The sequence below is a fragment of the Barbus barbus genome (assembly GCF_936440315.1).
Source record: "Barbus barbus genome assembly, chromosome: 24".
In the NCBI taxonomy this organism is placed as follows: domain Eukaryota; kingdom Metazoa; phylum Chordata; class Actinopteri; order Cypriniformes; family Cyprinidae; genus Barbus; species Barbus barbus.
In genome coordinates, this window is record NC_136752.1 from 6,766,169 (window position 1) to 6,786,843 (window position 20,675).

The 20,675-nt window shown below is 36.9% G+C and overlaps 1 protein-coding gene across 1 annotated transcript; it reads right to left on the bottom strand.

Moving 5' to 3' along the window:
• Positions 1–568: 568 nt before the first annotated feature.
• ipcef1 (interaction protein for cytohesin exchange factors 1) lies at positions 569–18,837 on the bottom strand. Its single transcript, XM_079375544.1, has 9 exons — positions 18,542–18,837; positions 18,123–18,292; positions 15,015–15,088; positions 13,364–13,435; positions 12,100–12,161; positions 11,852–11,946; positions 10,383–10,554; positions 9,428–9,609; positions 569–1,556 (listed from the first exon to the last, which is right to left on the bottom strand). The coding sequence occupies exons 2-9, from the start codon at positions 18,279–18,281 to the stop codon at positions 1,347–1,349; spliced, it is 1,026 nt and encodes a 341-aa protein (XP_079231670.1). The 5' UTR covers positions 18,282–18,292; positions 18,542–18,837; the 3' UTR covers positions 569–1,346.
• Between the last annotated feature and the right edge of the window lie 1,838 nt (positions 18,838–20,675).

Here is a 20,675-nt window from a genome sequence, read left to right on the forward strand (position 1 = left end):
TTTTCAATTATTTTCTTATTGAATTTCATCCCACAGACTTGCATTGTAAAAATGCCAGATTTTGAAGCGTTTATTTAAAGATGTGATTTACAACTTCTATTATACTTTATTTTTATGTTGTCACCGTGGCATATTTGAATTATGTCTCTGTTGTAAAAAAAACGATTTTAGTGCATGAACCATGTTTGAGCGTCTGTTTACCATATTTGATATGTAAATTTGTTTTATTTAACTATCATTTAAGCATTTTAAGTTGTCTCTCTTGTCCTTTACAGAAAGCTGAAACTTCTAAAATCAAAATTAGTTCTCAAATGCTATAATGGGTTTAGAAACTGAAAATGCATTTTCTCATAAGTGACACTTCTCAGAATTTACTTCATTTTTCTGAACAATGACTTCCACGCAACTGCCAAAGTGATTTTTAGAGGATGTATGAAGTCAGATCCCCTCAAGTTCACACAGGTGTCCTTGAATAATAACCACATTCACAATGAGCAAGTCTGACAACCAGAAAGTGGTTGAATGGACATACTTCAATTTCTCAAACACACTCTAACAGACAAAATCTTGAAATAAAATATTAAATTGCCATTTTTATTTCCTTTGGCACACCTTCAGCATTAATTACTCCAAAAAAGTAACATTTATACAAAAATATACAATACCCAAGACACTCATTTCCAGTTGTAAAATGCTCAAATATGCACATCTAAAAGGGACTGTCATGTTAAAAACAGATAAACAACACCCCGTTTCTAAAAACAGTTTTTGGGAACAAATACAAGACATGTAGGAGTGTGTTCGTCCTGTGCAAACCACAATTTGAAGAAATACATGTATAGACTGCTTTAAAAAAAAAAAAAAAAAAGAAAAAAAAAAAAGACAGTGTCGTTATATATCCATGAGTGATTCATTTTCCTTTTAAACTCACCATTTCATTCAACAGTTCGATGAGTAAAGTTTACAGAAACACAAGTCTGCAACATTTTTCTCGCCCACTTTTTTTATCAAATCACTGAATATGAACAAATATGACATTTATTCATTTGTTACAACTCTGAACTACAAAGGCAGGGTTAGGGTCAGTAACTACATGTTTCAGAAATGAGTTATGATCAAGTTAGGCTCTTCTGTGCTCAGATTCAGAGAGAACTGATATCAAATGAATCAAAATTGAGGTCATTTTTCTCCATGATGCAGTTACTGTGTTCTGCCACTGCAGACGGTTTGAAGTGTTTCAGCGAAGCTTTATTTGTTTCCAGGAAACCCCCCTCTGTTTGTGTTCCTGTGGTCGTCTTCACACAACACGCATCAGTTTCAGTTTGTCTGTAATCGTCCTCTGGTCTTCACAGGTTGGTCTCGGTGTACACAGGGAGCGACTGACGCCGAGCGTCTGAACCAGAGCTTCCTGGGCTTGCAGCTCCGTGGCTCTCGGGTTTCTCTCCGATCTCATGCAGCAGGAGCACATTAGCATCTCGCCACTGTCTGTATTTACAAGCGCTCAGAGACTGTTCACTCAAGACCTGCTCGATGGCCTGCAGATCGGCCTCCTTCGCCTGAAATGAGACAGACACAGAATCATATGATGGTTTCTTCTGAAACTATAAATATAATTTCCAGCTGTTCAAGTGAAGCTGCTGTGATTTCGTTTGATCAATACCGCCACCTACTGTCTGTAGACTTCAAATACTCTTGGTTCAATCAACAGAGTTTGTCAATGAGTCTGATTTTAAAATGTTTTTAAAGTATGCTCAACAAGGCTGAATTTATTTGATAAAAAAAAAAAAAAAAAAAAAAAAAAAAAAAAGCGCAAATATTGTGAACAATTTGAAATAAATATTTGAATTTATTCCTGTGATGCAAAGCTGAGTTTTCAGCATCATTACTCCAGTGTCACATGGTCTTTTATTCTAATATACTGATTTGCTGCCCAGTTGTTATTGGTGCTCAGTTATTAATAAGGGTTCTCAATTAATGTTAAAAATGGTTTTTGCTGCTTAATATTTTATGGAAACTTTTTAAAAATGTTTTTTGAGAATAGAAAGTTCAAAGTTGAGAAAGAAGTTCAAAAGAACAGCATTTATTTAAAATAGAGTGTTTTGTAACAGTATAGTTTTTACTGTTACTTTTAAATATTAAACAGCACAACTGTTTTCAGCATTGATAATATTTAGACATGTTTGAAATGAGCAGCAAATCAGCATATTACAATGATTTCTGAAGAATCATGTGACATTGAGGACTGGAGTGATGGTGATGGCAAACTCCTCTTTTGCATTAGAAAAATAAAATGTATTTTAACAAGTTACAATAGAAAACAGTTTTTATATTGTAATAATATTAGTGTTTTTACTGTATTTTTGAGCCTTGGTGAGTGTAAGATACTTAAAAACATTTAAATATCAATGTTTCCAAAGTTTTTATGCATACAGACACTATGTTAACATTAACATAAAAACTGTTAACACTTAAGTCACATGTAATCGCTAATTAAAACTTTAAATCAAGTTAAAATGAACTTGACAAAGATTAAATCAAATAAAAATATAAATATCATTCATACCTTGAACCTGAAAACCTTAAATATAAATGATCAATTCTGCCTTGGCAAGTAATTAAAAATAAAAAGTTTAAACTAAAGCACTAAAATGACTAAAACCTTTAATAAAAAAACTAAAACTATAAAACCCATCACCCAAAGATGTCACTACCGAAACTCCACCAAATGTTTCGGTAGTGACAATTTTAGATACTTCTGAACCTCAGATACTAATCAGCTCAAAGATACTAATCAGCACATGGTTAGCTAGCCTAGCACAGTTCTGAACAGTGGTATACATATAAAAAAACAACAACTAAATGTTATGGAATAACCTCAAAAAAAAAAAAAAAAAGTGTTCAGTAGTGACGTTCCTTAAAGTTTCACATAGATTTTTGAACAAATTTCCCTCAAAACGACGAGACCTTAATCTCACCATCATCTACTGACACCTTATAGCTATGAGAGAGGGGGACAGGAATATGTCCTGACAAAAAAAAACCCAAAAAAGAAAGTACAAAAATGATTTCAATATTTTCATGTTCAAATTTAGGGGTTCGGGTTCGGGACAGCCACCTCCTAATTGAAAGTACCCAATATTTTAAATATTATTGTGGGTTTCAATAGATAATAGAAGGATCTTAATAAACATCGAAGATTTGAATACTTTAATGCGTTTTAAATGTTTTTTAGTTGTGGGACAGCAGTTTGCACCAATTCTGTAGAATGGCCCATATACTAAAATAACACTGACTAAAAATAAATAAAATTTACCGCCAAAATGTATTTGAACTGTTATAAATGTAATGTTGTGGCTCTTGCCTGTGATGTGACACACCTGTTCTGTTCCTAGCTGGTTTGTATGAACATATGCAGGCAGCAGTAAGAAGACAAGTTTGTGTTCCTGAATCAAGACAACGGCCTGGAAAACTTCATGTTCATCACCAACAATCACGTTACCTTATCTCCCATCTCAGTATTTTCTTTGTGCAGAAGTTACCGGGTTTAGAGGCTCAACCGCATTATGTAATTATGACAACAAAGCTAAAAGTTTAAATATAACTAAAGTGTTTATTTAAAGTGTATATTTGATGACAACTAAGATGGCGCCGCAGATGGCAGCCACTGTGCTTTGAGCTGTAGCTCTGGTCAAACGCTTCAGGACGTGCAGACGGGGGAAGCGAGCCAGCGCGCTTGTGAAGCTCAGACAGCATGGATTTTGAATGCCATTGCCTAGCATCCATCTGGCGAATCTCCATCTCTACCCAACAAAACGGACAAACTCTTTCTGCTCTCTTGGACAAACAAGGATTTTACTAACTCTGATGCTCTGTGTTTCACGGAAACCTGGCTGAATGGCAACATACCGGACAGCGCGATTCATCTGGCTAACTTCCAGCTGATCAGAGCAGATCGGGACGTGGAATCAACGGGGAAATCGCGCAGCGGCGGGACGTGCTTTTACATCAATGAGAGGTGGTGTACAGATGTAACGGTGTTAAAGAAGATGTGCGGTTCAGATCTAGAAACGCTCTTCATTAACTGCAAGTCGTTCTATTCGCCGCGGGAGTTCTGCTCGTTCATTCTCGTGAGTGTTCACATTCCACCGCAAGCGATTTACAGAAACTCGCTGATCTGATCACAGAACAACACCCAGACTCTGTTTTAATCATTCTCGGGGACTTTAATAAAGCAAATCTCTCCCACGAACTGCCAAAATACAGACAGCACATAACATGTCCCACCAGAGACAGTAATATATTAGATCACTGTTACATAGCAATAAAGGACGCATATCACTCTGTTCCACGAGCAGCTTTAGGACTCTCTGATCACTGTTTGGTTCATCTTATTCAGAGCTACAGGCAGAAACTTAAATCTGCAAAACCTGTATTAAGAACTGTTAAAAGATGGACTAATGTAACAGCGGGATTTACAAGCCTGTTTCTCTCTCACTGATGGGACTGTTTTTGAAGCTGCTGCCACCAATCTGGACGAGCTCACAGAGACTGTAACATCATATATCAGTTTCTGTGAGGATATGTGCATTCCTTCCAGGACTCATTTAACCTACAACAATGACAAACCATGGTTCACTACAAAACTCAGACAGCTCCATCAGGCCAAAGAAGATGCTCACAGAAAGGGGGATAAAGTCTTGTATAAACAGGCCAAATACACACTGGAAAAGGAGATCAGAGTGGCAAAGAGGAAAGTCTGGAAAGGTATGAAAGATATCACCAGTTACAAAACACCATCCCCCAGCACTTTGGAGAATCAACAACTAGCAGACGACTTGAACGAGTTTTATTGCCGGTTTGAAAAATCACCCCACACCCGCCCTGAACACCTCTCCACACAACCAGTCACACCTCCAGCAACCCCCCCTCTCTCCCACACCTACAATTCAGATAAGCGAAGGAGATGTGTGCCAGGTCTCCAGAAAGAACAAAACGAAAGCACCAGGCCCAGACGGTGTGTCACCAGCCTGCCTAAAAATCTGTGCTGACCAGCTGGCCCCGATCTTCACACAGATCTTCAACAGAGCTGTGCGAAGTCCCCTCATGCTTCAAACGCTCCATCATCCCCGTCCCAAAGAAACCCAAAATTACTGGACTTAATGACTACAGACCTGTGGCTCTAACGTCTGTGGCCATGAAATCATTTGAAAGACATCACTGGACCCCCTGCAGTTTGCCTACAGAGCAAACAGGTCTGTGGATGATGCAGTCAACATGGGACTGCACTTCATCCTGCAGCATCTGGACAGACCAGGGACTTATGTGAGGATCCTGTTTGTGGATTTCAGCTCCGCTTTTAACATCATCACGGACACCATTCAGAATAAACTGACAGATCTCCGTCCCCACCTCTGTCTGTCAGTGGATCAACAGCTTCCTGACAGACAGGCAGCAGTTAGTAAAGCTTGGTAAATTCACATCCAACACCTGCCCCATTAGCACTGGAACTCCTCAGGGCTGCGTTCTCTCCCCACTGCTTTTCTCCCTCTACACCAACGACTGCACCTCTAAAGACCCCTCTGTCAAGCTCCTGAAGTTTACAGACGACACCACACTGATCGGCCTCATTCAGGACGGTGACGAGTCTGCTTACAGACAGAAGGTTAAGGAGCTGGCTGTCTGGTGCAGTCTCAACAACCTGGAGCTTAACACGCTCAAAACTGTGGAAATGATTGTGGACTTCAGGAGAAACACCCCTGCTCTCCCCCCACTCACCATCATGAACAGCACTGTGACTGCAGTGGAGTCATTCAGATTACTGGGCACCACCATCTCTCAGGGCCTGAAGTGGGACATTCACATTGACTCCATTGTCAGGAAGGCCCAGCAGAGGTTGTACTTCCTTCGCCAGCTGAGGAAGTTCAACCTGCCACAGGACTTACTGAAACAGTTCTACTCTGCCATCATTGAATCCATCCTCTGCACTTCAATAACTGTCTGGTTCAGCTCAGCTACCAAATCTGACCTCAGAAGACTACGGAGGGTAGTCCGGACTGCTGAGCGAATCATTGGTACAACCCTCCCCACTCTCCAAGAACTGTACTTATCCAGAGTGAGCAAAAGGGCTGGTAAAATCACTCTGGACCCCTCACATCCAGCACACTCCCTCTTTGAACTGTTATCGTCTGGTCAATGTTACAGAGCTCTGAGCACCAGAACGACCAGACACAGAAACAGTTTCTTCCCTCAGGCAATCCATCTCATGAACACTTGACAATAAGGAACGCACAACTCTATTATACATTTATTCACCACAATTATTTTTTTCTTCATTTCAAATTTGCACACATCAGACCTGTACACACATAATAGTCTATTACATAATGTTTTTGCGGTTATGTACATTGCCTATTTGGATATTTGGAAATGATTCTTTTATTATCCGTGTCCTGTCCTGTTGCTGTCTTTTTGTTGCACTGTGGAGCTTCTGTCACTAATATTCCTTGTGTGTGTAAACGTACTTGGCCAATAAAGCTCATTCTGATTCTGATATTTATAGATAAAAATGACAAACTAGGTTAGCAAGCATTTATCAGACTAGTCTCATCAGGTCATGTTATATTATTTGGGGTTTTGTAAAGTATTGATACAAGAAGAGAATACAACTTAAGATCTATGTTCAGATAACTATATAACAATAATTGCCTGAAAGCTGAATAAATAAGCTTTCCATTGATGTATTGTTTGTTAGGATGGGAAAATATTTGGCCGAGATGCAACTATTTGAACATCTGGAATCGGAGGGTGCAAAAAATAAATAAATAAAAATAAATACAATAAAAATACTGAGAAAATGTTGTTGTCGTCTGTGTACTGGAAGCTTGTGACACTAAAACTAATTCCTTGAATGTGCAAACATACTTGGCAATAAAGCTCTTTCTGGCTTCTGACTAAATATTTAAAACAGTCTGATGAGTCACAATGCACTGGAGAGATTCTGACCAATCTTAACGCTTCCTCGAACACAAACATCCCCCTCACCTCTGAATTATAAATACCACCTGCCTCCGCCTAAACACTGTACATAGTGCAAAGCAGATCATTAGGGTGAGTCAGTGTAGTTTCCCTTGATATCACAGACCAGCGATGATATTCCACTTTAAAGCACTAAAGAGGAAGTCAAATATCTTCGACAAAACTGCACTAACAAGAAGACGACAAAACTTCACCATGCACCAAAATAAATTACACGCTATCCAACTACACATCATGATCACGGTTTTACTGTAGTAGTAACAGTAACAAGCTTTAACAAATGTTACAGCTCCAAATAAGGAGAAATCTATTAGACTTAAGCCCCATTCACACCAAGAATGATAACTGTAGAGATGACGATATTAGCTTCCACACCAGCAAATGATACCATCTGTTTATTCTAAGCACACACGCGTTTGCCCCTTTAAATTCTCCAGCTCCTTATAGCAGGATGGATCCTGATTGGATGTCAATGTTTGTATCGTTCATCAGCTGGAAAAAATCGTTCTGAAAGTGATTCCAACAATATCGTTTCTCTGTGCCTTTCGTTATAGTTGTGGTGTGGACTGTGCTATTCTTTAATACCGAGAACAATTTTTAGAACTACGGTGTGAACTTTGAGAAGCAGTCTATCAGCGGAAGTTAAAATCAGCTCGTAAGTGTATTTACTTGTCTCATTAGGGTTTAGCGCAGTTGCCATTGCTAGGAAACACTTATTTTGTTGACTGTTGAGAGTTGCTGAAATCGGGTTTGGTCTCATACTAAATCGCGTATCTTGTCAGTGTCTGCACTTGCTTGGCCATTTTTTGTGATAAACAGGAAAGTGGGTCCAGCTGAATTCAAACAGTGATTTGTTAGATGGGTATAAAAAAGGTTATTATACCGCGGCAGCCGTCGTGTGAAGGCCTCCTCGTGTGAAGACCGAAGAGTGTAAAGACCATCGACTCTACCGCGCGACTCCACCGGACAGGGACACCGGCAAAGGATATAAGCATCGCTTTTTATTTCTCCTCTTTCCTACTACTTGTTTATCTTCTGTTTCAGTTTTTATAACCATTTCTTACTATGTGTAAGTAGGTCGTTGTTGTTGTTTTAAAACGTGTGCTTGGCTCAGTGTTGATGTCTGTATAGGTTGTTTATTCAGTTTATCTTTATTTAATTTGAGTTATTTTAGTACTTCATACTATATGGAAATGAAATAATATATATTGAATTTATTTTTACATGTATGTGTGTGGTTGTAGCTTAGTGTTATGTTAGAAGCATTATTATACTCATACCTTTTGTTGTGTTTTTAGCTTAATTTTTGTTTTCATTTAAATGTTTAGTATTGAAATGTATGCATTTGTCAATTTTATTTAATTTCTTTATTTTCTTAAATGTGTGTATATAGTATTTACAGAGTTTTGACTTCGTTTTAGTTACTTTTTCTTATTTGTAAGTTGCTTTGGATAAAAGCGTCTGCTACAAGTAAAGTAATCTTGGTGTGAACGGGCCTTTAGTGCTCAGAACTCAGTTTTATAGTGCATTTGGAAAATAAAATGTTTCCTCCTATTTCTCAACATAATACACTACCATAACACACTAAATTGATCAAAAGTTATGATTATTTTATTATATGTTAAAGTCATTTACAATGTTACAAAAGATTTATATTTAAGATAAATACCATTATTCTGAACTGTCTACTCATCAAAAAAAATAAAATAATAATAATTCTACTCAGCTGTTTTCAACAAATATTTTTTGAGCAGCAAATCAGAATATTATAATGATTTCTGAAGTATCATGTGACTGGAGTAATGATGCTAATATTTCAGCTTTGAAATCACAGGAATAAATTACATTTTACAATATTTTCAAATAGAAAATAGTTATTTCAAATAGTAAAAATATTTTAAAACTCTACTCTTTTTGTACTTTGGATCCAATAAATGCAGGCTTGGTGAGCAGAAGAGACTTTTAAAAACTACAAAAGGTACACCACACACAACAGTTTCTACGAAATTTAAAAAAAATTCAGCAGTTTACATAAAGAAAAAAAAAATCATAATCACAAAACAGCCCTGACATTTGACAACTAAAACTGACATTTTGTTCCTTCATTATTTTTACAAAATTTAACTTATGTAGAATTTTAAGGTATTTTGGATAAATAAATACATCTGGATTAGTGTTACGGTTAACTAAAACAAGAACTAATGCAGTTTTCTGAAGTTAATAAAAAAAATACCTTTAAAATAAAGTTTAAAAAAAATATATATATTAAACTAAAATCTAGAATTGTATCCGTTAACATGTTCCCTGTAGATTAATTACTATTTAGAATATCCCTTTCAGGACTTAAACAGGACACTTTTAACCTATGAATGGACACCAATGTCAAACTCACCTTTAAAGTGCTGTTTAAAGCTCGAATCAGGTGCAGTTTCTCATTAACGCTCTCATTTTTGCAGCGTCTGATGAAGGAGGACCTGAAGTCACGTTTGGTGGTCGGCTGCAGGGCTCCTGCGGGGGACAGACTCGCTTGTTTGAGGTGAAGATACAGCATCTCCATCTCATCAGACGGGGGGCCTGCTCAAACATTAACATAAGAGTATTTAGTTACAAACCAGTTTACATGATTACCACATTTATTGAGAAATCCATTTCCATGAATTTTCCAGAAGTTTGCAATAACTGGGTAAGAATTTTTAAAAATCATTTTATAGGGACAACAAGCAATATCTAGTATAAGTAAGAAGCTTAAATCTCCTCATTTGTGTTAAGAATATTCTAGTAAAAATTAGGGGTGTGTATCTCCACTGGCTTCACGATTCGATTACAATTATCATTTGATTCAATTCAATATGATGCATTGCATTCTCAATATTACAGCACATGGCTACATTTTCATATTAATTTTAGATCAAATTTACTTTGTGCATTAAATTATATAAGCATTATATAACTGTCCTGGAGGGTTTAGCTCCAACTCGCCTCAACACACCATACCTAGCAAGACCTTGATTAGCTGGGTCAGGTGTGTTTAATTAGGGTTGGAGCTAAACTCTGCAGGACAGTGGCCCTCCAGGACCGAGTCTCGTGACCTCGATTTAAAGTTTTGGGTGAATGGACTTTCAATGGAGGAACAGAAATCTCACAGGTTTCATTAAAAATCTTAATTTTTATTTCCAAGATGAATGAAAGACTTATGGTTGCAGAATGAAATGAGCATGAGTAGCATGAGCATGACAGTTTGCATTTAGGGTGAACTATCCCTTTAAAACAAAACAAAAAGTTTTTATTTCAGACTCCTATGCAGTGCTCTCATAAGGATAAAAGATCTTATTCCAGCACTCACTTACAGTCATTTCCTTTGAATTCCTGTATTTTCTGAATGGGGTCTTCCTCTGAGCTGATCTCCTGCCACGACTCACTGTCTGCACTCTGAGTCTCTGTGCGCTTACACACCGGAGCAACCAGCGGGAACGAGTCCTGACATGGAGAGGAAGAGGAGCGGGGAGGCGGGAGACAGCCCTGAAACATTCACACACAAATACATTTAAAAATATAACATCAGTCTATCAAAATATCAAATAAATTCAGTTTAAAAAAGAAAAAAAAAAACTTGTAAGACAAAATTATATACAGGTGCATCTCAAAAAATTAGAATGTCGTGAAAGTTCATTTTTTTTGGAACCTATTTCAAAAAGTGAAAGGTTCATATATTCTAGATGCATTACATGTAAAGTAAAACATTAAAAAAAAAAAATGGTTTCTTTTTTTAATTGATTAGAGCTTACAGCTCATGAAAATCAAAAATGCAGCATCTCAAAATATTAGAATATTTACACTTGAGCTTCATTAAATGACCATTAAATGAGGAAGACTGGAGAGGCACAGAATCCAAGTTTCTTGAAGTACAGAGTGAAGTTTCTGAAGTCAGTGATGATTTGGGGTGCCGTGACGTCTGCTGGTGTTGGTCCATTGTGTTTTATCAAGTCCAAAGTCAATCCAGCAATCTACCAGGAGATTTTGGAGCACTTCATTCCTCCATCTGCTGACAAGCTTTATGGAGATGCTGATTTTCTTTTCCAGCTGGACTTTAGCATCTGCCCACACTGCCAAAACCACTTCCAAGTGGTTTGCTGACCATGATATTACTGTGCTTGATTGGCCAGCCAACATGCCTGACCTGAACCCCATATGGAATCTATGGGACATTTTCAAGAGAAAGATGAGAAACAGTCGATCCAACAGATGAGCTGAAGACTCAATAGTGCCTCAGCAGAGCCACAGGCTGATCGCTTCCATGCCACACCTCACTGATGCTGGAGTTTGTGCTAAAGGAGCACCGACCAAGTATTGAGTGCAGAAATAAACATACTTTAAAGAACTTGAACTTTTCTGTTTAGTAAATCCTTTTTTAGATTGATCTTAGGAAATATTCTAATTTTTTGAGATACTGGATTTTTGACTTTCATGAGCTGTAAGCTCAAATCATCAAAATTAAAACAAAAACACTTTTGAAATGTTTTACTTTACATGTAATGAATCTACAATATATGAAAGTTTCACTTTGAAATAAGTTACAAAAAAATACGTTTTTCATGATTTTTTTAAATGCACCTTTATAGATATCTATTAACAATAGGTTTAGTGTTCTCAGTTTTTTTTTTTTTTTTTTTTTTATCAAACCAAGCAGTCAAAATATTGTGTGACCCATTTCACCAGGTATTAATAGCACATATAAACCAATAGAAGAGTTGAATGCTGACTTTAAATACTTATGGTTATGGGTCTGTTTATATTAGCATACAGTGTGGTTACTCACATGCAGAGAGCCGGGAGTCAGCTGATCCATGTACTCTGCATACATCTCAGCTGTGTCTGCTTCATCCTCATCGTCACTCTCCTCACTGTAGCACTCTATATTCACACAATCACAGTCTCAATATCAGAATAATAATAATACAGCTATTAAAGTGTCAGGTGTGGCTTTGGTGAAACACATTAAGTAGACTGAAATAGACACTCGGTATTAACCTGGTTTCTGTAAGCGTGTGTGGTGTGAATCTTTACCTCCATCGGTTGAATCTGTGGGCTCAGGTTCATTTGAAGCCTGGGTGAGTTTAGCCAGCCATCTAGGTTAAAAAGAACATTAATTACAGTTAATCTGCTCAACAGATCTGTGGAATAATTGTAATGGATCATTGTGTGTGTCCTCTGCCCACACAGTTTAATAGCAGCACACCCACAGGTTTCTCTCAATGTTTTTTTTTTTCCACTCATAGGTTTATTTCAGCATGTTTCAATAAACCTTTACAGGAATGGTTTACAAAAACAAACAAAAAAAAGATCTGTCTGTCGTTTCAAAACCATTTGACTTTTTGATTCCATGGAACAAAAAGAGGTATTTTGAAGAATCTCGAGGCTGATCTTTTCCATACAAAAAAGCTTTGTAGTAAACATGACAAGCGCCACAACAGTATTGTAAAAACAGGTCCATATGAATTGTGTGATATACTCAGGTATTCTGAAGCCAAACAACAGCTTTGAAGGAGTCCAATTGAAATTTAAAACATTCACTATAAATGTGTAGCTCGCTCACACCATAGACAACTGTTACGTTTAATATAGACATTTTTGAGGCTAATTTTACAACTGAAGTGTTCATGAGATTAGAAATGTACTGCATACTGAATTTTACACGCATGTACACATTATAATAATTTAAAATTTATTTAATTTGGCATCCACAGAGCAGTTCTTGGTTATATCTGGCAAAAAATAGCAATTAAACTGCAAAGTTTGGGCCCTGTTGCTAATTATTGCAAATTAATATCTTTGTATTTTTTGTTAGAAGGCTCCCATACATTTGTTTTATACATATATTTTTAACTTTAGTTTTTTCCTCAATATTTAAATTTGTCTACATTTTAAAAGTTTGATTTTTTTTTTTGTGTGGACTACTCTATTAAATAAGATATTCATATAAAATAGTTGCAATAGAGCACATCACTTTTTGGACACTTTCTACCAGCAAAGCTTAGTTTAAGGATTCCAAACTGTAATTTTAGTACTGGAGGTCTGCAAAACCCTGTATTTTCATCAAACATGCTCAACTGCATGGTGTGCTTGGTCACAGCGAGGTGTCAAAGCAGCCTGCCAAGACTGCATTGAAAACATGTCACGCTGGGCCAAAAACCAGACCCACAAGCTTCACATGTATGCATAACTGCTAGATGACTAAAAAAGGTAGTTTTTTTTTCATGAGTGTAGCATCAGCAAGCACTTTATCTCGGACCACATTTACTAACAAGACATTGTGTCTTTTCACACTCACTTGTTCATGTCTTTCATGTTCTCAGCTGCAAAGTAGAGTGTCAGCATGTGAAGGTGGCTTGCTTTCATTGCACTGGAAAATAAGAATAAAGTGAATGCAAATTAAAACATACACAACCCCAGCAGATCTCAGAGACAGCATCTTTGTGGATGTGTGGTTACATGATGTAGTGGAAGCATTACACAAAACCCAAAAACATGTTTGACACCAAGGTTTGTCTCCGGTCTCATCTAGATCCAATCTTAGTTATCAAAGTAAAGCACAGTTACTGTATGTCTTTTATGAAGGATATCTGTGTAAAACATAGTAGCTCAAACCACACACTTAGAGCAGGCAGTTTCCTGTGTTCTGAGCTCGCTTTAAGAGGGGTATAAATGACACACTTCCAGTGTGAAAAAAAAATCTGATTTACAGCCTGAGAACTCACACTAGCTCTTCAAAATGCATCAGTTAAACAACAACAAAAAAAAAGCCATTTTACATTTTCTTCAGAAAATTTGTGAATACTGCATATTGCATAAGCATATTTTCACCTTTTGTGGGTTGTTGCATAATTGTTGTATAATTTTTTGACTGTACTAAAGCATTAAAATACAATAATATGTTCGGAGATATTTAGGAAACATGCCAAGTTCACATGATGCTTGTTTCTCAAAAACAATGCAACAGCCAGTTATTCTACTTTTGAAATGTGTGTTCCGTGTCGGAATGTCTGTTTTTGTTTTGGTCTGTGCGATTCAGCCCACTGCCAGTTTATCTAATAGTATTTTGACACCCCGGGTTGCCAGTTGGTGGGAAACAAAGCCATGGAAGCCAGTAAACGAACAGTCAGAGATCGCAGATCCTACCAGAGACACATTAAAATGAGGATAAATTAACTCATTAACTTACAGTGTAAGGTTTGTCGCATTCCAATGTCAATTGTTCCTGTTGCATGTCCTTAATCTGGCAACCCACATAAGCATTGAATTTGAGGAGGAGGGTAAACAACTCTCTTCAAAATTTTCAATTTGGATTGCAGTATCCATTTCAAGTGCTAGCTGTCAATATTACACACTGCACCTTTAAGTGTGCTCCTATTATGTTTTTGTTGGTGTTGCTGAGCAAGTAAAAAAAAAAAAAAAAAAAAAAAAAAAAAAAAAAAAAGTCTTGTTAATCTTTACTGGAATGGCATTCCTTGCTATGTGGTAGCTAGGATGTTCTGAGTAGTTTCCAGGGCTTTTCTATGCTGTTAATAGTGTAGTTTGGCTAGTTGCCATTCACTTCTTAAGGATCTTAGTGTTTTAATGCATTTCTATGGCTGCTGGTGTTCTGGGTCTCTATGTATCTAGGGGAATTCTAGGTGGTTTCTGAGGCATGGTTTTGAGAGACCAGTGTGAGTGTGATCTGAATGGTTGACAAGATGTTGCTAGGATGTCCTAGGGTGTTAGGATCCTCTGTGTGGATCCCAAGGAGTTTTTATGAATTTGTGGGGGTGTTGCATATGATCGCTGTGTGTTACCAAGCATGAGCAACAATTATAGCCATGCTTTCTTTAACATCCAGTAATTTCAGAAAATAGACATAAGGCCACATGGTGCAAATATGTCAGAGTTGTTGTTTTTAAACCACAAGCAGCCAAAAAAAACCTCTCTAAAAAAGATGAACTCACAACTTCTTCTTGCATTCGGTAGCCTGTTCTATGGTGAAGTCTCTCAGGTTGATGTAGCCTTCGGCTTTCTCTGCCTGAAAAGAAACAGAGAGACTACCCATTTAAGTTTGAGTTTAGTTTTGAACAAACTCTGGTGGATTGGTTTTTAGCGATGTTCATTGCCATGATACACAACTTACGGTATACATATAGCCAGGGCTGTGATACCCAAAAGCATAAGTCTTAATACATTGTAGAAACCACTGGCACCAATGGTCTCTACAATCTACTTAAAGGTATAGTTCACCTAAAAAGTGAAAGTAGTGTTATTTTTTCACTCTCAAGTTGTTCCAAACCTATACGAGTTTCTTTCTCCTGCTGAACAAGAAGATATTTTGAAGAATGTTGGTAACCAAACAGCTGGTCCCCATTGCCTTCCATAGTAATTCTTCCAGGCTATGGAAATCAATGGGGACCATCAACTGTTCGGTACCCGCATTCTTCAAAATTCGTTCCACAGAAGAAAGAAGCTCATACAGGTTTGGAACAACCTGTTAAAATTGGTTGTGTTGATTAAAAAAAAAAAAAAAAAAAAAAAAAAAAAGGTTAAAATTTTTCAATGGTATTGTAAAGCCGGGCTCACACTGTGCGATTTTTAAAAGTCTTTTGCGATTGTTGCTTGTCACACTGTACGAACATGATCCCCATGTCAGACTGTAGGATCTCAGTTGTCTTAATGTCAGACTGTACGACAGTCAAGACATGACAAAAACGGATGTACTTTTTTTTTTTAAATGGAGTACAAAATCGAAGTACAACAAAATGGCCTTAATTAGTATACAAAAAAGAATCTGGTATGGAAGGCTTAACACAATAATACCATATTAATTCCAGACAAAACATATTACAAAAACGGACGTAACAGTTACTCAAGAAGACTTGTCTGGAGTTTTACGTCATCAATACGGGACCTGCGTTCTCTCGCTATAATGGTAGCTAGCAAACAACAGCAACGTGTAGCGTTAGTTTTATTAATTACATGCCTTGATGTAAAAAAAAAAAAAAAAAAAAAAAAAAAAAAAAAAAACAAATGAAAAAGACGACGTGTGTGGAGCAAGTCATGGCTGGGCAAAAGAGGACTTTATGGACTTCCAGTTCTACAGAGCGAACTTGAGGTAATTTTGTTATTCGAGTTTAAACATCCTGCCCCTTAATAAATAAACTTTAAGTAAACTTTACTTTGTACATATATTGTTTTTACAAATAACGAAGTTGAAGTTTGAAGTTGTCGCGCTAATTGCGTCATCAAGTTCACTGCTCCTATTGGTTCTTGGTTTGACGGTCGTCGTAGGAGATGTCACACTGCAGGAAAGTGTCTGAAATCTTCTGACACTGCCAGAATTTAATCGGAGGAAAAAATTGATCGCAACGGCCATTAATCGGCTGTCGGTGAACATGTCAAACCAGCGATCTAGACAACCGATTTTAGCCTAGGATTATAGGAATCTTTTAGGATTTTCAAAATTTGTCTCAGACGACCAAATCGTGGCCAAAAACCGCACAGTGTGAGCCGGGCTTAAAAAAAACACCCTTTTTAACCGGTCAAAATCAGCTTTGTTTTCAAGCAAGCTGTTTTTAGTCCATGTCGCTTTAAATGCTAATGAGCTCTGCTTGCCCCGCCCTCTGTTCCATGGGTTGACGAGCAGAATGTAAACTTCAGCCGCAAAACTTGCTAACCAGCATGTATTAGGAAAGGCGATTTGCAAAGATTCATAAAAAACCCTTATATTCACTTCTGTAGACGAAGCTGGATCACAAATGATTCGCGCGAACAGACGCATTTAGGCAGATCGGGGATCAGAGCATTCCCTTCAAAACGAAAGTAACATTACTCTTACTCAGATGTCGGGAGTAAATGACGGCTGCTGTATTCATTATTACATCCAACAACAAAACACTTCAATCAATTAATCGGAGACATCTTGTCTTCCCCTGCACCGGAGTCGACACAATGGCGGACAGCTCTCAGCTCACTCAGGGCAGATCTAAGGTAAGACGGTCTTGTCAATCAACTATCGTGGGAGGGGCCTGTGCAGAACTACGTCATACTGACAGGAATCTCAGAACAGCCTGATTTGAGAAGAGGATTTTAAAATAAGGATTTACAAAAAACCACTGGGTGGACTTTTATCATTATAGGGTGGATGTACACACACACTTCCAACACACATTTGTTCAAATAACATGTAATGTGAATTTTGCATTTGATGACCCCTTTAAGGATAGCTATGCTTTCACGAAATTTAGCCGTGATTTGAAACAAGGATTTTTTTTATGGATACGAGATCGCAAACTGAAAATGGACCAATTAGCTGTGAGCAAAACGATGCTTCTCTGACACAATAAAGTCACTCCTTTGTCTCTCTTGCTCTAAATTAAACAGTACAAGAATTTTAGAGAAAATTTGTTTTGATCTTGCTAATTATTATATTTTATATAAATTATATATTATCATATTTATATGATATTCTTAAAGCATGCTTAAATGAACATAAGAATTTATAATTTGACAATTAAATTTGTTTTTTAATAATTATCTTTAGCTAATAATTATTTCATAATATTAATAAGCTTTTAACTTAAATTATTATAAATACATATAAATAAATGCTTTAGACAATATAAAAAGTTTTTAAAATGACTAATCTTACATGTTTTGGTTGAGCTCTGTATAAAGTATATAAATTATTAACTTGATGTTTCACTTACACTGACATCCAGATATTTTTTCTCAATTTTGTGGGAGCAGCAATGGTTCTTATAACCTTGTAAATGTGTTTAAACTACTCATATTTTTTCATAATCTCCTAATTTTCATCAGAAAAGTGAATTGCGAATCAAACTGCTCATGAGATTGGCTGTTCACTGCATACTCTGAATCAAACCCACAGTAGCGAGAGCTGTGACTTTGCTATCGAAATGCAGTTTGTTCATCTTGTTTTGTGCAACAGACGTCTAGATACTCATTTCCAATATGAGATAACAAATGAACTCTCAAGACATAAATGCACATGTTCACATTTTCCACAGCGAAGCCACATATTAACAGTGGAAAACCACGTAACTTACCATGTCCGACGTGTACCAGTAGAGCGAACATTTCTTGAGCACAAACCAAAACTTCTTCCACCTCCAGCCTAAGAGCCCTTTGCTCTCCTTCCTTTTGTACAACCAGCCCTGACAGTCGCCCTGACCCAGGTCTTTCACCGAGACCCTTCTGCGGCTCATCACACCATCTCCTATCACAAACAAACACATGCAAATGAGGCCACATCAGTCCTCAGCAGTGCCGTTCTCACCAGGTTCTTAACTTAATAGTACCGGTACTTTGAAATATCAATAGCAAAGATAATAGCATGATGCACTCAACAGGGTCAAGATTACACTAGCAAATCAAAATTTTGTTTGTACATTGTGTGCTTGATCATTTTACTGTTTCAGTAAGTTTAAAACATTGTCTTAATAATAATCTATGTTAGAAACCTTACCTTGAGCCTTCTCAGCAGCAAAGTCTTGAAGAGGGTACTGAAGGTGCAAGGAAACAGAAATGCTGTAAATTACGCAGTGAACTCTGCCATCAGCGCCCACAGCTCAGAGAGACCGCGTTAATAACACAGCTGCCTCTAAAGAGAGTCTTCACTTCCCAGAACTGCCACACACATGCCAGTAAGAGAGTTCAAGTACACGTACACATTTCTACTGATATCCTCCCTCTTACCGTTTCAAAACATTCACGTGTAACGCTATATAGCCACCTACAGTAAACAGGGACTCCCCACAGGCTGACGAATGTTTTGAAGCTACAGTAATTGGATAGTTGATATGACGTGAAAAGCAGTGTAACATGCTATTCGTCATATTCCAAAACATTTATTTCCCTCTAATCCTTGGTTAGATATAAAAAACTTTAAATGGTGATCAGTAACCATGCTTAAACACACACTTTCCCAGAAACATTTATATAAATGTCATCTTGTGCAACAGGCTTTTGCGTTTTGTGTGTACAATTCTTAGATTTGTGTGTGAAGTTCGGAAAAAAAAGTTTTGAAAATGTGTGCAAGCAGCTGAAAAAAAACTGTAGTGGCTTATTGAATTTTTATGTTTCGGTTACTTGACTCTGGCATCTACTAAAAAACGTTACGTTTTCCTATGAGATCAGGTTGGAAGTAAAGATCTGTCATGATCTATACTTCGGTTTCATCAGCTTTAAGGTTAGCCGCTGATAATGCTTCTGACCTTTGATATTCTGAAGTTGTTATTCCACCTAGGGTCAGTTTTACAATCTTACCGCCTTGCTGATTTATACTGACCTAAAGGGTCCATTATGGTACATATTAGTACTTAAAGTGTACATATTTGAATCTAATAGGTACAAAAGTGTACCTTTTGAAAAGGTACCACCCCAGTGCCAGCTTTTGTACCTTTATTTCTGAAGGTTGTCATTTAAACAGAATTTGTATAGAGATGGATAGACATTCTGTTGAATATTATGTGAAAAACATCTAAAGCGTCGCTTGGGAACTGGTGACAGCTCAATGTCTAGTTAATAGGTTTATGATTAAAATGCAAAAAGTAGAATAAAAAAGTGATAATATCAGCACTGAATGTAGAGGAAAACATCTGCTAAAGTCAGTAAAACAGCTCATTTCAAATACATTTAACATTATTTACAGCTACTTTTAATGTTATAATTGAGACACTGAGATTGTTGTACTCGACTGATTCAGTTTGAAGTATTCGTTTAAACTATTTGATAGAAATGCTGTTTGTTTATATGGTTAGGAAACAATTATGTCCTCAAAAGAAAGAATAAATGACATACTTCATATACTTACTGACTCTGTCCGGCTCATCTGATTCACCTCTGCTGCCTTCAGATAGGAGAACAATAGAAAGATGTCCTCTACCAACTGAACGAAGAAAACAAATCTGGCTTTATATATTCTAATAAAGACATAGAAATTAATTGTATTGTTTGTTTGAAGTAGCCTATCTTTGACTGACAAACTTTTACAGACGCATGCACTTTTTTACTCTTTCTTTATGTTATTATGTATATTTTTCATTTACTTACCTGTAACCAACATGTGAAAACCTGCAGGTGTTTTATTCCTCGGAAAACCCCCCGGGAAGACATTGTGAGACACACACAGTGTGTTTGTGAAGCGCCTCAGTTTGACTCTAATAACGCCTTTCATTTGCATAATTGATTTAATCACTCGCGTCTCTTCAGCAAGTCCTTTGTATTTAACTTCATGGCATTATAAGACATTTTTCTTTCATTATATTCAAGTGTAATCTAGTGGTTTGCGTAAAAGAAGGACTTCAGCTGTCGACCACCGAGGTGAAAAAACTTTCTTCAACATGCTTTGGGATGTATTTATAATCTCCTTTAATTATCTAATTATTCGGATAATATGATACACAAGTAGAAAATAAAGTAGAAAGGCAATTAGCATAACACAGGTACTAAAAATGGGCGGGACTTTGTTTGTTGTATCAGGTGTGATTCTCAACTCTACTGTTTTTTTTTTTTTAATTAAAAAAAAAAGTCTTTGAATTGAAACAGCGTCGGTTGTGATAACTAATAAATAACTAAATAAAGAATTCAGAAAAATGTGT